Raw genomic sequence first — 19,995 nt, 5'->3', positions numbered from 1 at the left:
AGCTAGCACCTTGGACTGCACGTGAGTGGGGCGGAGGAAGCCCGCCATCTCTGAAGGCTGACTGCTGGGAAGGCCGCACTGTGCACATAAGCAGTCTATAAAGGACAGACACTCTGCATGGCCCAGAGGTTTTGAGTCAGTCACAGACCTGCCCAACTCTCCAGCCTTCTTCACTTCCAGAGAGTGTCTTTCTCTTTCTTAAAAGCCTATCTCTGTTTCTATCGCTGCCCGTGTGTCCTTGAGCCAATGTTTTGTTCCAAAACACAAGAACTAAGGGATATCAGCAGGCACCCTCTGGACTCTGATCCCAACCTAGAACAAACAGCTTCCCACAGTTTCCCGACTCGCTCACCACTTCCTCCCTCACTTCCGCTCCAAATCCTGGCTTGGGGCCTGAGGCCTGCTGGTCACTCTTCGCTGAGACTGCCTGAGAAAAAAACTTGGATTTGAATCCCAGCCTTGCCAAGCTGTATAAGAACACAGACAAGCAGCCCTCCCAGAACCCAGCACCAAAATGGCTGGCAAATCACGTGTTTAACTCACTGGGACTTACAGGAACATTTCCCCACATTGATGGACAGTATCTCTTAGCCTTTAAAGATTAAAGGAACAGAAACTCTCAAACTAGAGTGCAGCCTAAGTAAAGCCCAATCCATGGCTCATCTACCACTAATTAACTCCAGCGGCTTCGTCTCCAAATACTGCTGCTGTGCGAACCTGGGATTCCAATCGTTGGATTTTTAAAGCACTCATTCAAACTGGAGAGGGGCACATGGTACGATGCAGCTCCGCTAGTCTCCTGGCACTATGAACAGAGGACACTACAGCCTCAGATACCTCCACAGGCTCGGATTCTTCGCTGTTGTTGTCTTCACCTCACCCCCACAGAACCCAGTTGCCATGGACTCTCACCCCCAACTTTCCAAGCCAGCCACCCAGTCTCAGGCCACTCCCTCTGTCACAGTTCAGCGTGGAGACACTCCACTCTGGACTACAGTGGACGCCAGCTGAAATGTGCAACTGGACAAAGGAACTCCTCCTCCCGATGGAGGGTTTGCTATCCAGGTTCCTCCCCTCCCCTCCCCCACAGCTGAGGCTTCTGAAGTGCGCTGGCCCCACCCACAGTCTTCCATTATTAATGGTGGTACTTCAGTCCCTCCTCCCCACACAAATAACCACCGGCCAGGGGCGCTCTCTGAAACACCAGTCTTGATTGTCTTTGTGTAACACGCCTTTAATCCCAGCACTCGGGAGGCAGAGGCAGGCGGATCGCTGTGAGTTCGAGGCCAGCCTGGTCTACAAAGCGAGTCTAGGACAGCCATTGGCTACACAGAGAAACCTTGCCTCAAAAAAAAAAAAAAAAGTGTTTCTCGTTTTGTTTTGTTTTTTTTTTTATCCCCCAGCCCACCCCAGATATTAGCCCAAGAGAGTCTCGGTCCTGCTAGGAACCACATAGATACTGAGGCTAAGTCTCCTAAGAAAGCAGGCGTATACTTTTACAATTAATAATAAGAAATAAGATACCAAAGAATAAGAAGATGCTAGGCAACAGATATGATATTCTATAAGGCTTATTAAATGAGGATGAGGAGAGAAGGAAAGGGGGGAGGAGTACCCCAGAGACAGAGACAGAGACAGAAGAAGAGAGAAAGGGGAGTAAGAGGGTAAGAGGGTAGAGAGAGAGTGGAGGGCGGGGTAGGTCTGTCCTTTTATATACTGGGCAGGGCCACACCCCCATGGCATGTAGGCAATGACATCACAGGTAGGCAGACTGAAGCAGAATTCTAACATCTACAGTAACCACAACGCTCCACCCCCAAGCTGGAGACAGCTGAGAGCAGGACCGGGGGATGATAACCTAACATCCCAGGCCTCAATCCTTGCTCAGTGCAAGGAGGTCACTAGGGGCTGCAATATGTATGCTTAAAGGATGTAGCAGGTGAGATGGGAGCCTCTGACCCTTCTGGTGCTCCTGCCCCTCCCTCTTCAAATAAGTAGGGGCACTGGGTCACCTCACTGGTTCTGGACAAGGAGACAAGAATCATGTGAGGAGTGCCAACCTTCCTGCCACATACACACCCCATTTATTTTATTTTATTAATTTATTCAGATTACATCTCAATTGTTATCCCATCACTTGTATCCTTCCATTCCTCCCTCCCTCCCGCTTTCACCTTATTCCCCTCCCCTAGGTCTATGACTGAGGGGGACCTCCTTCCCCACTATGTGGTCATAGGCTATCAAGTCTCATCTTGGTAGCCTGCTTATTCTTTCTTTGAGTGCCATCAGGCCTCCCCACCAATGGGAGGTGGTCAAATATGGGGCACCAGAGTTCATGTCAAAGTCAGTCCCCGCTCTCCACATAACTGTGGAGAATGACCTGTCCATTGGCTAGATCAGAGTAGGGGTTCGATGTTTACTATTGTATTGTGCATTTGCACTATGGGATACTACTCAGCTATTAAAAACAAGGAAATCCCTAAATTTGTGGACAAATGGATGGGACTAGAGATGATCATAATGAGTGAGTTAACCCAGAAGCAGAAAGACTTACATGGTATATACTCATAATTGGGCACTAGCCCAAAAGTCCACACACCCCATTTTTACCTGTACTTGCTCCTCAGTCTCTCCTCTCCCAAAAGCTGTCTCCCCCGATCCAAACACACATCATGGGGTCACCAATCCCCATCTTTGAACACTGCTCCTTTATAAGCTAAGTTTTCTTCTCACCGCTATGTCTAGAAACAGGGCTCTCCCTCTGGGTGGCCTCCTCCCCGCTCTGCAGGTGGGCAACGTTGCCTCTACTCCCATCAGAGAGAGGCAGAGGGGTTATCAAACCCCTGCCCTACTTCCAGCCCCCACCTTGATGGGCCTGCTACAGCCGACCTATCCCTGCCATTGTTGCTCTTGACTCCACCCTTGCCAGGAGCATCCAGAGGTGAGGACAAATCTGATTTTATTTTGGGAAAGAGATGTAAAACAAAAATTACAGAGAACGTTTTTTTGTTTTTTGTTTGTTTTTTTTTTATCCTTTAGAGCCATAGTTTCCACTGCTTTCCCTCCAGATCCTTCCAGAATGCTAAGCCCACAGCATCCCTAAGCACACAGCCTTGCATCAAGAACCTCACAGTGTTGGCGAGGTCAATGGAATCTACAGTTGTCCTGTGGAGAAGCTAAGAATATTGGTGGGATTCCTCCTTCCTTGAGCCTAGCATAGGTGAGTCCCAAGTTGCTGGCCTAGCCAAGCTGCCGACCCTCTCCTTACATGCTAGGCTAATACCCTCGGATGACCAGCCCTCCAATGACCTCACAGCCGAGAAGAACAGCCGGCCACCACAATGTTCTCCCCGGTGATGTAGCTGGCATCTTCAGAGCACAAGAAAGACACGAGTCCCGCACAGTCTTCAGGCTTCCCAATCCTGGATGGAAAGAGGATTTGTACTCTAGTTTTGATGCCCATAGATGGCAAGGGGGTCCCATGAGGGGTTCTCGTGGAGGAGGTCACACTCAGCCGGGTGAACCCAGACTTCAGCCAAAGGAAAGGCCAGTCAATAGAGAAACAAAATAGCCTCAGCTCCACCTCCCCCAGCTACACTCAGACCACCAGAACAGCAAACCCACTTGCCTCTGTAACTGGTGGCTCTGCTTTAACTGGTTCCAGATAGCCTCGTTGCAATGTATCTAGGCAAAGGGGGAAAAAACAGCTGAGTCAATATGACTAAGACAAGGAGATGCTGAGAGCCTGAAGTGGCCACCTAGCCAAGCAACCATGGTTGCCTTTCCCAGCATCAGTGCACTGGGCTCCAGCTGAGTTCAGAAGACAGTAAGGCCCTCAGCCATGTTGTCAGCTTGGGGGACCCCTAGTCCTCACCACTTTGCTGAAGTCAGTCTTAATAACTCCTGGAACCAGACAATTCACCCGGATGTTCTTGGGAGCCAACTCCAGGGCCAGTGTCCTAGTGAGACCTAGCAGGGCTGTCTTGCTGACATTGTAGGCACCCAGCTCCTGGAAGAGAACCAAGTGTGTTGGATAGAGGCGCATAGAGGAACGCATCTGTGGGCTGTCTCACAGAGGAGCACAGCTGAGCGAAGCCAGAGCTCAGGCTCACTCCGCCCAGACTAGCAAAGGACAAAGCCACACTGACTACAAGCCCAGCCCAACACATCAGGAGTAAGATGAGGGTCTGTCCGGAAGTCCCTGGGGTGGCTCTGAAAAATACCCTTCCTGTACACCAACCAAGGGGATAGGAACCAAGCACTTACCACGATTGGAAAGTAAGCTGAGACAGAAGAGACCAAGATGACAGCAGCGTTCCTAAGAAGAGATGGAGGCAAGAAAAGTGAAGCTGAGACAGGTGAGTAGCTAGCCAGTCAAGCCAAACCAGTCAGAGAGCTTGTCTTTAGAAATAAAAATGGTGGACAGAGCCAGAGGAAGACACTGGGTTTCGACCTCTGGTCTCACACTCATAGGTACACACACACACACACACACACACACACACACACACACACACACACACACACACATACACACAAGCAAATGGTGTTCAGAGGTTAGAGAGCAATGGCTGCTCTTCCTGAGGTCCAGGGTTGAATTCCCAGCACCCACATGGCAGCTCACAACCCTCTGTAATTCCAGTTTCAAGGGACTGGCTGTCCTCTTCCGGCCTCCATGGGCACTACACACATGTGGTGTATAACCATTCATGCAGGTAAAACACCCACACACATAAAATAATAATTTTTTTAAAAAAAGAAAATGATGGTTAAAATTTTTTTCTTGTACTGGAGACAACCTTCTGCCAATACATGCTATGTCAGTGAGGAGTAAAGTAAGACTTGGGTCTAGACACAGATGCTGTCATTGGAGACAGAAAACAAAGCATAAGAAATGACGTGGGATAGGCTTTTCTCTTTGAGATGAAATGGGAAAGGCCTGTCATGGGTGTTCAATGAGGACAGAGGGATTATTTAGCTGTAAGAGGACCAGAGTTGAGGCAAGGATGATCAGCTCAGAAAGTTAGATTTTTTTTTTTTAATTAAAAAAAAAAATTAAAATAAACAGCCCCTTCCTGAGCCTGGCAAGGTCAAGGCCACGGAATGCATACCTGTGTGCCCGGAATTCTACCCTCACGCAGAAGCCTCTGGGGTTAGAAATAATAACCACACAGAGTAAAGAACCAGGGAGATGTAGAGTGTGACCCTCTTCTGTCCCTCGCCACCTCCTGGCAGTGCCCACGTGTTCTTCAGACTCCTCCAACCCTGCGCGTCCATCTCCCCAGCTCCCACCCTCGCCCTGCAGCCTCACCCTCTCTTCTCCATGTGAGGCAGGAGCTGACTCAGTAACAGGGCTGGGGCCTTCACATTCGTGTCCAAGATCTGAAATCACAGCAAATGAGAGGCAGGGTAGGAGGAAGCAACGGCCGGCCCTGGCCGTGCGACACGTGGGGGACTTATCACTTGTTCATCTGATGCAAACATGTGCAGACCAGAAAGACCAGTTGCCCTTGCAAGTGGATCCAGAAGCGTTTCCGACTTGCTCGTGGCTTCTAGGCAGCCAGGCTAAGAGAGAGAGAGGCCAGTGAGCACAGCCTTAAGAATATTTAGAATAGTTTTAAGGAAGAAGATGGCTTTTCAAGGGACCGGGCTGAGCCATACGTGATTGCAATCCCCAGCACCAGGAGGGAAAAGGAGAGGATCAAGAGTTCAAGGCCAGGGGGCTGGAGAGATGGCTCAGAGGTTAAGGGCACGGACTGCTGTTTCAGAGGTCCTGAGTTCAATTCCCAGCAACCACATGGTGGCTGACAACCATCTACAACATGATCTGATGCCCTCTTCTGGCCTGCAGGTGTACATGCAGGTAGAGCACTGTATACAAAATAACAAATAAATCTTTTTAAAAAAAAAAAAAAGTTCAAGGGGTACACAGTGATAGATGGAGACAGAAAAGCGGGAAGTGGAGGAAGAGCGGGAGGAAGAGGAAGGGGAAGCAGCAACAACAGAAACTGGAAACTACACTGTGTTCTGGCTGTGTGGAAAGAAGCTTTAGGAACTGTGAGTTCAAGGCCAGCCTGGTGTACAAAGTGAGTCCAGGACTACACAGAGAAACCCTGTCTGAGAAAACCACACAAAAAAGACCAGGCCACTGGAAAGTGGTTGAAGGGCACAAATTGGGGGTAGCAGGTGTGAGAGCAAGGGGGATCACTAGGAGAGTCTCTTTGTCTCTCTGACACTTCAGCAAAGCAAAGATATATCATGTTAAGGCGTGGCAAATAGAAAAAAAATTAATGTAGAAAGATGATCATCCCTATGAGACAAGAGGTCCTAAATAAGAAAAAGCACTGTGACCCTTCAGGAGGGCACATGCTAGAGAGCGGCTGGCAATGGAGGGAGGAGCTGGACCTGTAGTGGTTGGTCAGTGTCCGGGAAGCCTGAGCTGGAAAGATTCCCCTACTGTGGCCCAAGCTTGAGCGATCTAGGTGTTAGAGAATTCCTCTCACAGACATCTGCTGCCAGCTTCACTTGGTTAGAGAAGGGTACCTGGGGGCGGGAGAGATGGCTCAGAGGTTAAGAGCACTGGCTGCTCTTCCAAAGGTCCTGAGTTCAATTCCCAGCAACCACAATTCTCACAACCATCTATAATGGGATCTGGTGCCCTCTTCTGGCCTGCCAACACACATGCAGGCAGAACACTGTGTGCATAATAATAAATCTTAAACAAAAAGTTCTTTGTTTCTTCCTTCTGTTCTTGTTTTGGTTTTGTTGTTGTTTTGTTTTGTTTTTCAAGATGAGGTTTTTCCGTGTAGTCTGGATGGCCAGGAACTCAGAGATCTGCCTGCCTCCACCTCCCAAATGCTGGTACTAAAGGCATGCGCCACCAGTGGCTGCCCGTTAATCTGTCATTGGTTAAATGCATTAGTGATAGACTCAGAGTCACCAATACGAGTCCCTGTCACATTAAGAAAAGAACTAAAGATTTTCTTTTGGAGTAATTTGACCAAAAGTTAGCCCAGATTTGAACTCTCCGCTTCTCTCCCTATGTCTCCTGTCACTCTGTAGCGTACGATTTCTGGCCTGTCTGGAATCTGTCATCTGTTGTATGTGTCGGAATCTGTGTGCCTATGATTACCTGATGTCCATCATATGAATCTGTCCCTAACAGAGGGCTTTGTCCTCTCTCTTATTGAACAGCACAGAAAGCGTCTCATGGGGAAGGGATGAAATACTTTTCAGAAATCTTTAATAGAGTTTCACGTGTTTCATTAGGTCACTAACTCCAACTGACCCAGATAACAAACCAGCAAAGGCTATCACACAATATCCATAGGTGGTGGATAGCTGTTTCATAAGGCTGCTTTTGACCTGTTTTATTATTAACAAATGATTATCATAGCACGCATGCAAACACATATGCATTGCCCTCTGGGTCAGGGACACAGAAAAGTACATAGTCCAAGATGATAGCTGCGCACTAATTGAGGTTGTAAAAATCAGCTACATGGGAAATCCAAGGCAAGCGAGGTCGGTTATTATACTGTTCTCTTAAAGGCAGGGTGAACAAACCGTTCTGAGTACACAGTAGGACGCAATCTTAAATCTTAAGCGAACTCAAGGTGTATTGCTAACACTGGCTGTGAGGTCTAGCAAAAGTTCCAGTCTCTTGCAGTGTAAGAGATATATTCACAACGATTATATTAGCATAAATTCCAAACCCATTTTGTGACACTGCCTCCAAGACATTGGCAGATATGATCCAGGGACAATTACTCCATCAAAAATGTCTGTCCAGGAGGCAGAAAGGCTTATTGATAGGAGGGCACCAGAGATCTTCGGGTCAGGGGTCAGCATGTGCTAGCCACATCAAGAGGGATGGCTTCTAAGAGTCTTAAAAAAAAAGTCGTGATCTCATGTATAGAGACACCAAAAAGAGGGACTCAAAAGGAATGGAGACTGTTTGCAATGCAATGCCACCTATGTACTCACAAATGATCTTTCTGAGACTTTAGAAATGAAGTTAAAGAGGCCTGTGAGGCCGCTCAGCTGTGGCTGCTGGCAGTTCCAATTTCAGGTCATCTCTGAGGATGGAGCGAAGGGCACTCAATCAAGGGCAGAGAGAAAGGAAGAGCGTGAAGATGGTATCATCAAAATAGAAGCTGGGGAAGGCAGAACGCACCAAGGTCAGCAGGCAGAAAGAGCTTTGACTCAGGGCCAAGAACACAGCAGGAAATACCGCCAGGTATAATGAGATTCAATCCATGTCTATCTGATCCATCAGAGACACCTGGGAACAAACCGTAGGCCCTAATAGAACAGGAAGCAGAAGAACACCAGACCCTATAAGATGACTTAAAGTCATTTTTACAGAGTCTCTCCCAGACCCTTAAGGGGAAGGAGTGAATTCTTGGTGGGCCAGAGAGTCTGAGCCAGTAGAGCCTGCCCTGACTCATCAAATCCCCCAAAAGAAACAATTACCATTGTGTAGCTGAATAACGCCCCTGCTAGCATGCTCACAGCCATATGCCCTGGGCCTGGAATGGTGTCTAGCACATAGCAAGTGCTCAATAAGTGTGATGGTTAATCTTGGCTGTCACCCTGATTAACTGACAGATACCTAGATGAGTAAAGCATACTCCTATATGTGTCTGGGAGAGTATTCCAGAGAGAGCTCAAGAGAAGATCTGCTGTGAGTGCAGGCAGCATCACCCAGTGCAAGCTGAGTGGCCAGATAGAATGCAGAGGGTGTGGTTTGAGTAAGAATGGCCCCTATGGGCTCACATATTTGAATGCTTAGTTATCAGGGAGTGGAACTACTTGAGAAGGATTAGGAGGTGTGGCCTTATTGGAGTGGGCGTGGCCTTGTTGGCATGGGTGTGGCCTTATTGGAGTAGGTGTGGCTTTGTTGGAGGAAATGTGTCACTAGCTAGTGGGCTTCTCTCTCTTTTCTCTCTCTCTCTCTCTCTCTCTCTCTCTCTCTCTCTCTCTCTCTCTCTCTCTCTCTGTCCCTTCCTGCTGCCTGCATAGAAATCTGGACGTAGAACGCTCAGCTGCTTCCTCCAGGACCATGTCTGCCTGTGTTCCCGCCATGCTGCCTGCCATGATGAAAAGGGACTAAACCTCTGAAACTGTAAGAAATTCCCCCAATTAAACACTTTCCTTTGTAAGGGTTGCCATGGTCATGGTGTCTCTTCACAGCCATTGAACAGTGACTCAGACAGAAGGGAGAGAAGGAAGCCTACTGTAGGCATCTGCCCCCTTTTCTGCTTCCTGGCCACCATAAGGTGAGAAACGCCCGTCCTCCAGGCCTTCCCAATGCCATCACAGCCCGTACCTGAGCAAAGCCACACATGGTCTGAAACTCTGAGCTAACAACCAATTCCTCTCCCCTGTGTTTTATCAGATAATCTGTCACAATGACAACAAACCGGCACAGCAAACAGCCACTGAGCAAGGAAGTGTGTAAGAGATGGAAAGAAAAGCGGGCAGAGTATGAGGGCTAGCTTTTAAAATAAACCACAGTACAGCACAGATCAGCAACACCCCCCCCCCCAACTCAGGGCATGCCTTTACAGTATAGAGCTAGTACCAGACCCCGGCATACTTTGTTGGCCTCTCACCTTGTCCCACACCTGTTCACTGGCCCCCAGAGTGCTCCCCACAAAAGGGTTGACGCCAGCATTGCACACCAGGATATCCACGCCTCCACAGTACTCCAAGGCCTATGGGAGAGAATTGTGGACGAGGGTGGAGATGGGCTCGGGAGGGCTCATCTTTTCAGAGCAGCCCAGGAGTGCAGGACCACCACGCACAGCTTGCTGATGCAATGATACCTCAACCAGGAATGGAAGGAAAGCATCCTGGTTGGACCCAAAATGATCCTGAGGCCTAATATATTCTCCAGGAATCCCCTGGGGCATCCCCCATTGCTTTATACATCTCTTCAGCTGTGGAGTTCTCTCACTTTGCAAAAGGCCTGGGCCCCCATTCCCATCCGACCTCTCCCAGGGCTGAGCTGTGACGCATAGGTTCTGCGCTCCCTTCTCATCTTCCACCCCTTGGCCTCTCACCTTGGCCACTAGCCGTTGCCGGTCCTCAGCCTTTCCCACATGGCACACGGTGCCAGCCACACTCAGCCCCTCCCCCTGCAGCGTGGCCACTGCATGCTCCACATTCTGCTGTTTCCGGCTGCTGATAACCACGTGGGCCCCGTCCTGGGCCAGACGCCGGGCAATGGCAAAGCCAATCCTGCAGATGGGCAGAATACAAGTCAGTCTCCGCTGTCTCCAACACTTTCCACACCATAACCTGCTCTACAACTCTGCGTCTTTCCACGGAGGCCAAGGTCCCTCTCAGTAAGAGGTTAACACTCACCCGTCAGTGGACCCCGTGAGCACAGCCACGCGCTTCGCCAGGACTCCGCGCTGGGCTACTCTACTGCTCTGCCTCCTCACAAAGAGGCCCGGGTTGGAGTGAGGCAGGCACCGCAGGGTCCAGACCACTGCTTGGAGCATGGCTTGATCCTGCTGGATCCTGCTGGATCCTGCTACCCTGGAGGAAAGAGTCCATTTCTGCTTCACAGTGGTGTCATTAGTGAGTATGAGATAGGCTCCTATGCCCAGTACACACACACACACACACACACACACACACACACACACACACACACACACACACACACACACACAAACGTCTTAGGTAGCCAAGGGCTGGCAGCAAGCACAGCTAACCAGAATGAATTTCTAACATCCGAGTCTCCGATCAGGAAATGGGCCCCTGTGAAAACCCCATAGTTATAAAAACTGACACATAAGAGCTGAAGCTCAGCGGCTGAGCTCTGTCCCTAGCACCCAAGAAAGGAAAAGGTGAGGAAGGGAAGGGAAGAGGATGACAAGGAAGCGGAGGGGAAAAGGGGGAGGGAAGGGAAAAAAATAACCCGTAAGAGTGACAGGTTCCATATTAGACAGTGAATTAAAAGCCCTTCTGGTTCAACCGAATAAAAGAAAACCCATCAGATTAATAAACAATAATCTCTATTCCGAAAAGGGATCCTAACTGAGCAATGAGTTCGCTGATCCAGGTGAGAGCTCCCACAGAGGAGCGGGCAGCAGGGCCCTTCAACACGCGCCCACCTGCAATACATGGCTAGGGCCTCAGGGCCAAGATCAGCAGGACATGCCAGCGAAGCCTACCCTCCCCCACACCAGTGCCGCCACAGCAACGAGTAACTGGATAGGGAGTGAGACCCAGAGACTGGACAGACCGCAGAAGAGAGACAGAGGACCACTCAGGCTGTGAAGCCGGAGGCTGAAGTGTGACACAGAAGTCTGAACCAGAAATTCTGTTGTGTGGAGATAGATGAGCTGGCGGGGTGAGGGGATAGGGGTGGTGCGGGCGGGAGGGGGGGTGTGAAGCGGAGGGTTAAGGGTGGCATATACCATAGGTAGAGAGAAATGCAGGATTCCAGGAAGGCTGTGAAGCCAGAGGCTGAAGTGTGACAGGTGCAGGCCAAAACAGAGCCACCCTTGCATGCTGGCCTCCAGCTCACTCAGTCGGAGCCTTCAGAAAAAGGCTTTCAATAGACACACAGAGAGAAAACACTACAGGAGTATCCACCCCTCTCCCAAGCCAGGGTCCTAAATCAGGCCCAGCAGTCCAGGAAATCTGTTGCTCCTGAAACCCTGGAAAGCAGTGCATGGGTGATCGGTCTCCTAGCCTACCTGTCCCCTCGGTCTCACACTTCCCACTTTCTGGTGCCTTTAAATGTCTGTTTTTATAGTTTTCTGTTTAATGTCCTCTGGGTTATAAGTACTTACACATTTACAAGGGAGGCCAAAGGGGACACGTAAAGGGAAAATGGCTTGTTAAGTTTTTCAGGTTGTCTGTTCCCAACTGCAATATACACAGATTGAATGTGGGTATACACTCTTGTGCAATTCGCTTCCCGAATTGAGACAAGAAAAATCTAGGCATTGGTAAGTGCGGACAGTTTCCCTGGCCAGCCTGACCCTGCTTGGTCATGAATGCAGAGTGCCACGTACCTATGGCCTAATTACTCTACAGATTATCATGGGGTAGCCCTTCAAAAGCAAACGCTCTTTTGGTGCAGGAGGAACTTGTAGACATAAAATTGATGCTACAAAGGATTTACTGATAAACTCAGTTAGGAAATATTAAGTTACACAAAGTTGAATTTAGCTAAAGGAGCCCTGCCACCAATATGACTGGAGAAAAGCAATACACTAGCCAGGCTTGTTAGAAACTATAAGAAGGAAAGCTTCGTACCATGATTGACATTTAAGGTTGCTGAGAAAACATCTCCACTACTGTTTACTCACCAAGCTTGGCCTCCAGTTAGGCCCATTCCCACATCAAAGCGCACGCCTCCAGTGGGCAGCTCGGGAACAGCGGAGGATGACAGCCATCGCTGTGTCCTGGTCTGCACTAGGTTCAGGTTCCGTTACCAGGGAGAACGTAATTCTGAGAGGTGGGCAAGATGCCCCTGAGTGACAGCTGTTCAAAATGGACAACATTGGTGTACTGAGGAAAATTCTGACAGTATCTTTGCTGTGTCAATCTCCCATCTGCCCAGGAGGCCAGCCTGGTCTCTGCTTAAAACATTCAAAGTAAAACTGGGACCAGGACCTGGAAGAGATTTAAGGATGACAGTGGAATGCATACAGCCTATGTAGGCCGGGAAGTTTTTCTGTCTGAGGCAGGTTCCCTTTTGTGCCTTAACCAGAACCAGTCCCACACTATTATTAAAGAGCTCTTCCTGTATTCGTCTCTAAACGCACAGTGTGATTTCTCAGTGAGAAGGCATATAAATTCCATAACACTGTCCCTTACAGCATTCTAAACGAAAACACTGTGTGTCTCTTGTCAGCCCTCATCAGACCCAACAGATAACATTTATTTGGACAATTCTCTGCATATTTTTTAAAAGAGGCATTAGACCCTGCCAGTTGTCACTGTACTCAACAGTCAGGTTCCATATCCAGTGTAAACCTCTGGGTTGGTTTTATAGAAAAACAAATGTCTTTTGGGCATAAATAACATTGATAATTTGGTATATGCTATCTAAGCTCCCTGAAAATCTGGCTCTTGAAAAGAGATTTGGTTCACGTACTTAAAACCCAAACTTGTTCCTTTCAAAGTTTCCTCACAGGTAAGATTAATGTACTATTATCATCCTACAAGTGTAATTCAAGGCTGTCCTGGACTCGCTCTGTAGACCAGGCTGGCCTTGAACTCACAGCGATCCCCCTACCTCTGCCTCTCGGAGTGCTGGGATTACAGGTGTGCGCCACCACACCTGGCTATGTGTGTGTAATTGATATCAGACTGAGTGAGATGATATAAAGCAGTATCTTCTGAGTTAAACAACCACTATCTCCACGCCTTTGCTGGGCCTCCCTAGACTGTTTGTTAGATGTTAATACTCCTCAAAAAGACAAATGGACAAGGCTGTTCAATTCAAGCAGATCGTGGGCAGTTACACCCTAATTACACCCTAATTACATAGGGCCTCAATGTCTTGGGGGAAAACTAGGGTATATAGACTTGGAAAGACTTTAAAAAAAAAAAAAAAGGCTTTTGGTTATGTGATTCAGCCTTCATGTATATTGGGTGAAGACTTTCCAGTGTAACTTTGAGGTCACCCACACTGTTGTTAGTAACTCATGCTCTGTAATTAAGCACAATAAATCCATTGTTTCCTTGGGGTGAACTCTGATGGAATCCAACTTTAGTTTGTCATTGAGACCTTACAAGAAGGTAGACATCACCTGCTGTCCCCAGGGACACGATGGTAAATGTATTTGTTGATGCTACTATGTCTCAGGGTACTCAGGGGGAAAAAAGCAGTAAGTAAAAAATGTTTAAAATTTTTAAATATAAACTAGGTGGTGGCACAGGCCTTTAATTCCATCACTTGGGAGGCAGAGGCATGCAGATCTCTGAGTTCAAAGCCAGCCTGGTCTACAGAGTGAGTCCAGGACAGCCAGGGATACACAGAGAAACTCTGTCTTGAAAAACCAAAGAGGAAAAAAGTTTATAAATATAATAATTGTTTAGTAAAGACAGAGTGGGAGATATATAAAGATTAAGAAAGCTGGATGTGCCGGGCGTGGTAGTGCATGACTTTAATCCCAGCCCTTGGGAGGCAGAGGCAGAGGGATCACTGTGAGTTCGAGAACAACCAGGGCTACTGTATAGAGAAACTCTGTCTCGAAAAACCAAAAAAACAAAAAAGACTTGGAGATAATGTTTATGGTACTAAAGTTTCTAAGGTTCAACAATTATAAGAACTGGCTAAAATACATACCCAAACAAAGTTCATTCGGAAGTGTCTGGTTTTTTTTAAATATATATATATTGTACAGTAGTTAAAAGTATCTGACTTGTCTAAGTGATCTTTGTATCCAACAAGTGTACTTGCAGGTACCACTAATGTGGTTTGAGGGATTAAAAGGAAAGATATTTTTTTCTCTCAAATGTCAGTGAGGTCCCAGGCAACTGTGACGTTTCTCTCATAATGTTCTATAACTGAAGCTGAGTGTGGTGACCCATACCTCTAATCCCATCACCAGGAGACAGAGGCAGAGGCAGGCTGCTCTCTGTAAATTCTAGTCCAGCCAAATCCACATAGTGAGTCCCAGGTCAGCCAAGGATTCATAGGAAGACCCTGTCACAAGAAAATAAAAATAAAAAAAGTTCTGGAATGTCATCTGTGCTCTTGTTCAGGGAGGGCATGGAGACTCCAGTGCATACCAACCAGTGTCCAGTCTACAAATAGAAGGGTCAAGGGTCAAGGGTCAGCACAGAGAAAAGATTTCCTCAACACTTCCCAGGGAAGCCACAGCTAAGCAAGGCCTTAGACTTCTCCCTACATAGATGGAACAACTGTGAAAAAAAAAAAAAGACTAGAGGAGCCAGAGGTTCATCTCAAGCCTGAGTGACCCCTGGGGACCAGATCCTCAGCTGACCTTGACAATACTAATCATTCCGGCCACTTAAGTGCCCAGCAGGAAAGCATACTCAAAGACTTAAGACAATTGCTACCAGTTGCAAGATTGCGCTCCCCAGACTTTAGAAACGGGGTTACTTAAGATGTTGTTAGACAACCCTATCTCACTGACCATTTTCTTCTTCATAAAAATATTATGAAGATACTAAACTTCAGACCTTGGATCACTGCAGCACCTGCCTACAGCCAAGAGAAACGGGCCTGCTGGTGCTTTCCCTAAAAATTAATTGACGACTAAATGTTTCTGCTGTCCCTATCTGGGAGCCATACGGGAGGACATTACACTGAACTTTAGCTGCCCCAACAGCTATTAAAGGGCATAAAGACAGACCACAGGCTCAACACTCTGGAGACCAACCTTAGAGACAAGAGGGAGGAGGGTGGGTCTAGTGGCCCTGGGGAACCATCGCTGTGAGTTCGAGGCCAGCCTGGTCTACAAAGTGAGTCTAGGACAGCCAAGGCTACACAGAGAAACCCTGTCTCAAAAATAAATAAATAAATAAAAATAAATAAATACTATGTTATGTTGTGTTCTGGTTCCCTGGCTAGGATTCGCAAAAATCAGCACTCCTGCCTTCACTTCTCCGTCACATGGCTTTTCAGACACCAGTCAAGAACTGCCTTTCCTCCTATATCTGATAGTTGGGGTCTTTTAGATAGGTCCCCTGGAGAGGCTCCCCCAAACTGCCACACGCAATCCCCCAAATTCAGCTGGAAGAAGCCAGACTGCTCAGCATCACGACACAAGCCCACCACGGCGGCGAAGACAACGTCTTCAGAGGGGAATAAGAGCAGGGGCACAAAGCGGCTCGGCAGTCCTGGGGAAAATAAAATAAAATAGGTATGTAGAATAATAGCCAGTTTCTTTCTTGACTAAAACCCAAAAATGTCCTTGGGCCTCCCAGCAGCTTCATCCTTGCCAGAGACCAAAGGTGCCAACGGCGTTTTAGGAGGCCTGATCTCTAATCTGCCTCCTAAGTGGTCCTAAACATTAAACATGAGTCTTTTCTGCCAAATACTACAAAAGTTGTGCTTATGACAAAAAAATTCAAGTCTTTCCTATCTCCCTCATCTCCTAAAATCTTTGTGCAAATGCTTCAGTCCCTCGCCTGGTAAAATCTTCCTTTATTTAAGGCCCCCCAGCCGTCCAGGAACTTGCTAGCTTTCGCTTCCTTTGCACTGATTCTTTTGCTTTGTTTTGTTGTTGGTTTTTTTGTTTTGTTTTGTTTTGTTTTGTTTTGTTTTCAAGACAGGGTCTCTCTAAGTAGGCCTGGCCATCCTGGAACTCTGTAGAACAGGCTGGCCTCCAACTCAGAGATCCGCCTAGGGAGTGCTGGGGTAAAAGGTGTGTACTGGTTCTTTTTGAACTAGCTAATCTTGGGGCCTGGAGAGATAGCTCAGCCCTTGAAGGCTAAGGTTCACAATTAGAATGAAAAGAGTTTGGTTCAGTTCCTGGCACCTACATGGTGGCTCCAAAAAATAAAATAAAATAAACAAACAAACAAAAAGCCAACTCACTTTCTCCATAGGTTGCATTTACGGTTTAAAGTTTAATTTGGTACTAAGAGGAACTTGGATTCAAAAAACATTATTACTTAAAACTCAAAATCTTAGCAAATATAAGTTACCTTAGTTAAAATCCTAGTTGTATGGGAGTTCCTAATTTATTGTAAGCTGTTAAAGCAAAGGTCATTAAGATATAAAAGTTAATGATCATTCACCCTACAAGTGGTTGAATGTCTACAATGCACCTAGAATTCTATTTATGGTCACACCAAGTACAAATGTTATTTATTTACAGAGACAAGATTGGAGGAAGAGGCCAGTTTATGTCTTCCACAAGACAGCCTTCTATAAAAAAAATAAAATGTGGTTACGGAGAACGAGTTGAGTTTACACTACACTACATGCACTCTGGTCTTGCATGGCCGTGCGGCCGTGGACTCAGGGAGGATCTGAGCCCACCACCTACCTAGTATGGGACCTCGACGATGGCTCGGCTGGCCTTGGCCTTGCTCTTTATCCTGCCCTTCAGCTCTCATCTTAGCAAAGCTAATCCCGCCAATGTTCAACACCTCGTTCTATAGAGGCCCAGGGCAGTTTCAAATGAAGATAATGCAGAGCTACGACCAGCCAAGCTAGGGACATTCACCTTAGCACCAAGTTACAGGCGTCCTCATATGGCTCCACCACACAAGAGAAAACTGCCCCCAGGAACAGGAGCCTATGCCAAGTAACTCACTTTGACCCCGTTCCTTGCCTCCCTTACAAGATCTGTGTGTGCTTCCAACCAACTGGGCAGGTACCTGTACCTTTGGCTTTATATTGTGTTTCTCTCATTCCTCCTCCCCCCCAAAGCCCCAATCTCAGCAAGAGGTCCAGCTTGTTTCTCTGAGCATCCTTTCAGGTCTCAGAAGAGAAACAGCTAGACTGGGGGCTTTCTGTAACTTCTCTGCCTCTCCAGCTCTCAGAAAGCCTTAAAGAAACTGCACATCAGCTCAACACCGGGATCAGCACAATTCCTTGGCCACTGTGGTACTCCAACATCAAAGAGGACTAGCCCTTCACACTCCTGCCCAGTGGAGGGTTCTGCAGTGCCCTTCATAAGCAGCGCTACTTCTACACCAACAGACCAAAGTCGGTCGAGACACAGCACAAAGACTTAGGGACCAGACACAGGAAATTCAACAGCCTCCTCCTTTGGATGGGCCGGGTTCTCACCCCGTGGCTCCCTCTCATCCCTGGATGTGCAGGCTTTCCCTGCCTTTTAAACATTTTGCAGAAGTTCCCCCTGGACCGCATTATCACCATTGTTCAGTCCAGTACACAAGGTGAAGTAAAGACGGTGCTCCTCTCACACTCACTCCCTCCCAGGAATCCAAAATGATGTCCCCGTCAGCAAGAAGCAGCCAGATCCACAATGGTGCCCCACCCCTATTCTTTATAAAAGAAAATCCTCCCAAAACCAAGGCCCTAAAACAGGCCCATGGTTCCAGGAAATTGGCTACTGGTGGGATTCTGGAAAATATCTAACCCCGCCACAAGCCCCAAAGGCCAGAGACTGAATAAAATAAAATAAAAATGCTGAGCCTGGCTTATCTTCCACCCCACAGTTATGAAGAGCAGTTTGTCCATAACAGTTTCCGGGTCTGGCAGAGTCATACCCTTCCCCTCCCGACTAAAGAACAAAATCTCTTCTCCATCTCTAGTCTGGGCCCTTGCACACTGTGCCTAGACCACGTGCCCTCCTGCACCCTCATACGCTGTGCATCTGCTCACGAGGCACCCCTCTCCAACCCATGGGAGTCTGCTCTTGCCACTGAGGTCAATCTGAGTTTTCATTCTCTCTTGTCCCGCCACCCCCTTCAAATCCTTACAGACAGCACATGAAGAGCTAGCTGGAGAGAGACCAGCTACAGACGACATGACCAATGAGCAGGGAGATGCTGGCTCCATCCAGGCAAAAGCTGTGGAGGCTGAAGTGTGAAAGCCTGACACTGACTCCCCAGGGTAATGAAGACGGTGGCATCACTTACTGACCTAATGAACAGAGCAGGGACTGAAAGACAAACTGGTGAAGCCAGTCCAGTCACAGAAACTTGACCAAAGAGCACTTATAAGTCTTAAGAGATTAAGATGATTCTGCTCGGCTCATATATTGCTTTACGGTTGTTCAGTGTTTTCCTGCATCTATTCTACGTGTGTGATTTACTGTGTGTGCATTTTGTAATTCACACACGTCTTTTCTACCTCTCCTACCTCCCCCCACCCATCTTTACCACCCCCTCTTCTTTTGACTTCCTAACTGTGGCTTTTGATAGCTTTTATAATAATTCTTGAACTTTAGGGATTTTTCAGGTTTTGGTTAGGTTTTTGTTTGTTGTTGTTGTTGTTTGGGACAGGGTTTCTCTGTGTAACAGAGCCCTGGCTGACCTGGACTCAAGTTCTAGACCAAGCTGGCCTCAAACTCGCAGAGATCTGCCTGCCTCTGCCTCCCCAAGTGCTGGGACTAACAGCAAGCACCATTGCGCCCAGCCGATCCTTGAACAGGGGTTCCTAATGATAGCTCAATTTCCTTCTTCCATCTTCTCTCCTCACCGTGATTTTTCCCCTCAGCTGACTTAGTGCTAACTCGGATCATCAGCCTATCCATCCCAACCTTGGTAACAAGTGTCCTAGCACACCACACTGCCCTTCTTCCTCTTCTCAGTAGTTACCTTTTGACTGGGTACCACATTATCTCATGATGAGCCCAAACAGCTAATATTCTACTCTTGGAGTGGTGTTGGGAACTGCACCCATCCCCTAAGTAGCTGATACAATGGGGAGGAACCACCTTTGCCACACTACGACCTAACTACACTTGAACACTGAAAATAATTGAACTAAAAGAATACAGCTGTTTAAGAAAAGAAGCCAGGCAGTGGAGGTGCACATCTTTAATCCCAGCACTCAGGAGGGAGAAGCAGGCAGATCTCTAAATTCAAGGCCAGCTTGGTCTATATAGTGAGCTCCAGGACAGCCAAAGCTACGTAGAAAAACCCTGTCTCAAAACAAACAAACAAAAACAAATAAAAGAGCAACCAGAAAGATGGCTTGTGGAAAAAGTGCCTGCCACCAAGCCTAGTGACCTGAGATGCCTCTTTTGCAAAGAACCCGCATTCAGTTCCCAGTGCTCATAACCGTCCGTAGCTCTGGTTCCAGGAGATCTGAGGCCCTCTTCTGGTTCCTCAGGCACCAAGTGTGCATATGGTGCATATGCATACATGCAGGTAAAATGTCATACACATAAAACAAAACTAAGAGCTCTTCATTAAAATAAATAATAAATAAATATAGATGAATCTTTAAAAGATGAAAAAGATTTCTCCTAGCCCTCTTTGTATGCTTTCCCACTGAGTAAAGCCTTCACCTATTAGATAATCACTATGTTAGACATAGGAAATTTTATATGTAAAAAGTTATTGCTC

At 47.5% G+C, this 19,995-nt stretch overlaps 1 protein-coding gene across 1 annotated transcript; it reads right to left on the bottom strand.

The window, feature by feature from the left end:
* Nucleotides 1-3,289: 3,289 nt before the first annotated feature.
* Dhrs2 (dehydrogenase/reductase 2) lies at nt 3,290-10,545 on the bottom strand. The gene is made up of 8 exons (XM_051143106.1): nt 10,372-10,545; nt 10,068-10,245; nt 9,618-9,719; nt 5,312-5,382; nt 4,267-4,318; nt 3,875-4,009; nt 3,629-3,684; nt 3,290-3,422 (listed from the first exon to the last, which is right to left on the bottom strand). The coding sequence occupies exons 1-8, from the start codon at nt 10,509-10,511 to the stop codon at nt 3,311-3,313; spliced, it is 846 nt and encodes a 281-aa protein (XP_050999063.1). The 5' UTR covers nt 10,512-10,545; the 3' UTR covers nt 3,290-3,310.
* Nucleotides 10,546-19,995: the final 9,450 nt, after the last annotated feature.

Source organism: Acomys russatus, chromosome 3, assembly GCF_903995435.1.
Source record: "Acomys russatus chromosome 3, mAcoRus1.1, whole genome shotgun sequence".
NCBI classification, from domain to species: Eukaryota; Metazoa; Chordata; class Mammalia; order Rodentia; family Muridae; genus Acomys; species Acomys russatus.
The sequence above is the reverse complement of the archived record's forward strand: the minus strand, read 5'-3'. Positions and strand labels throughout refer to the sequence as shown.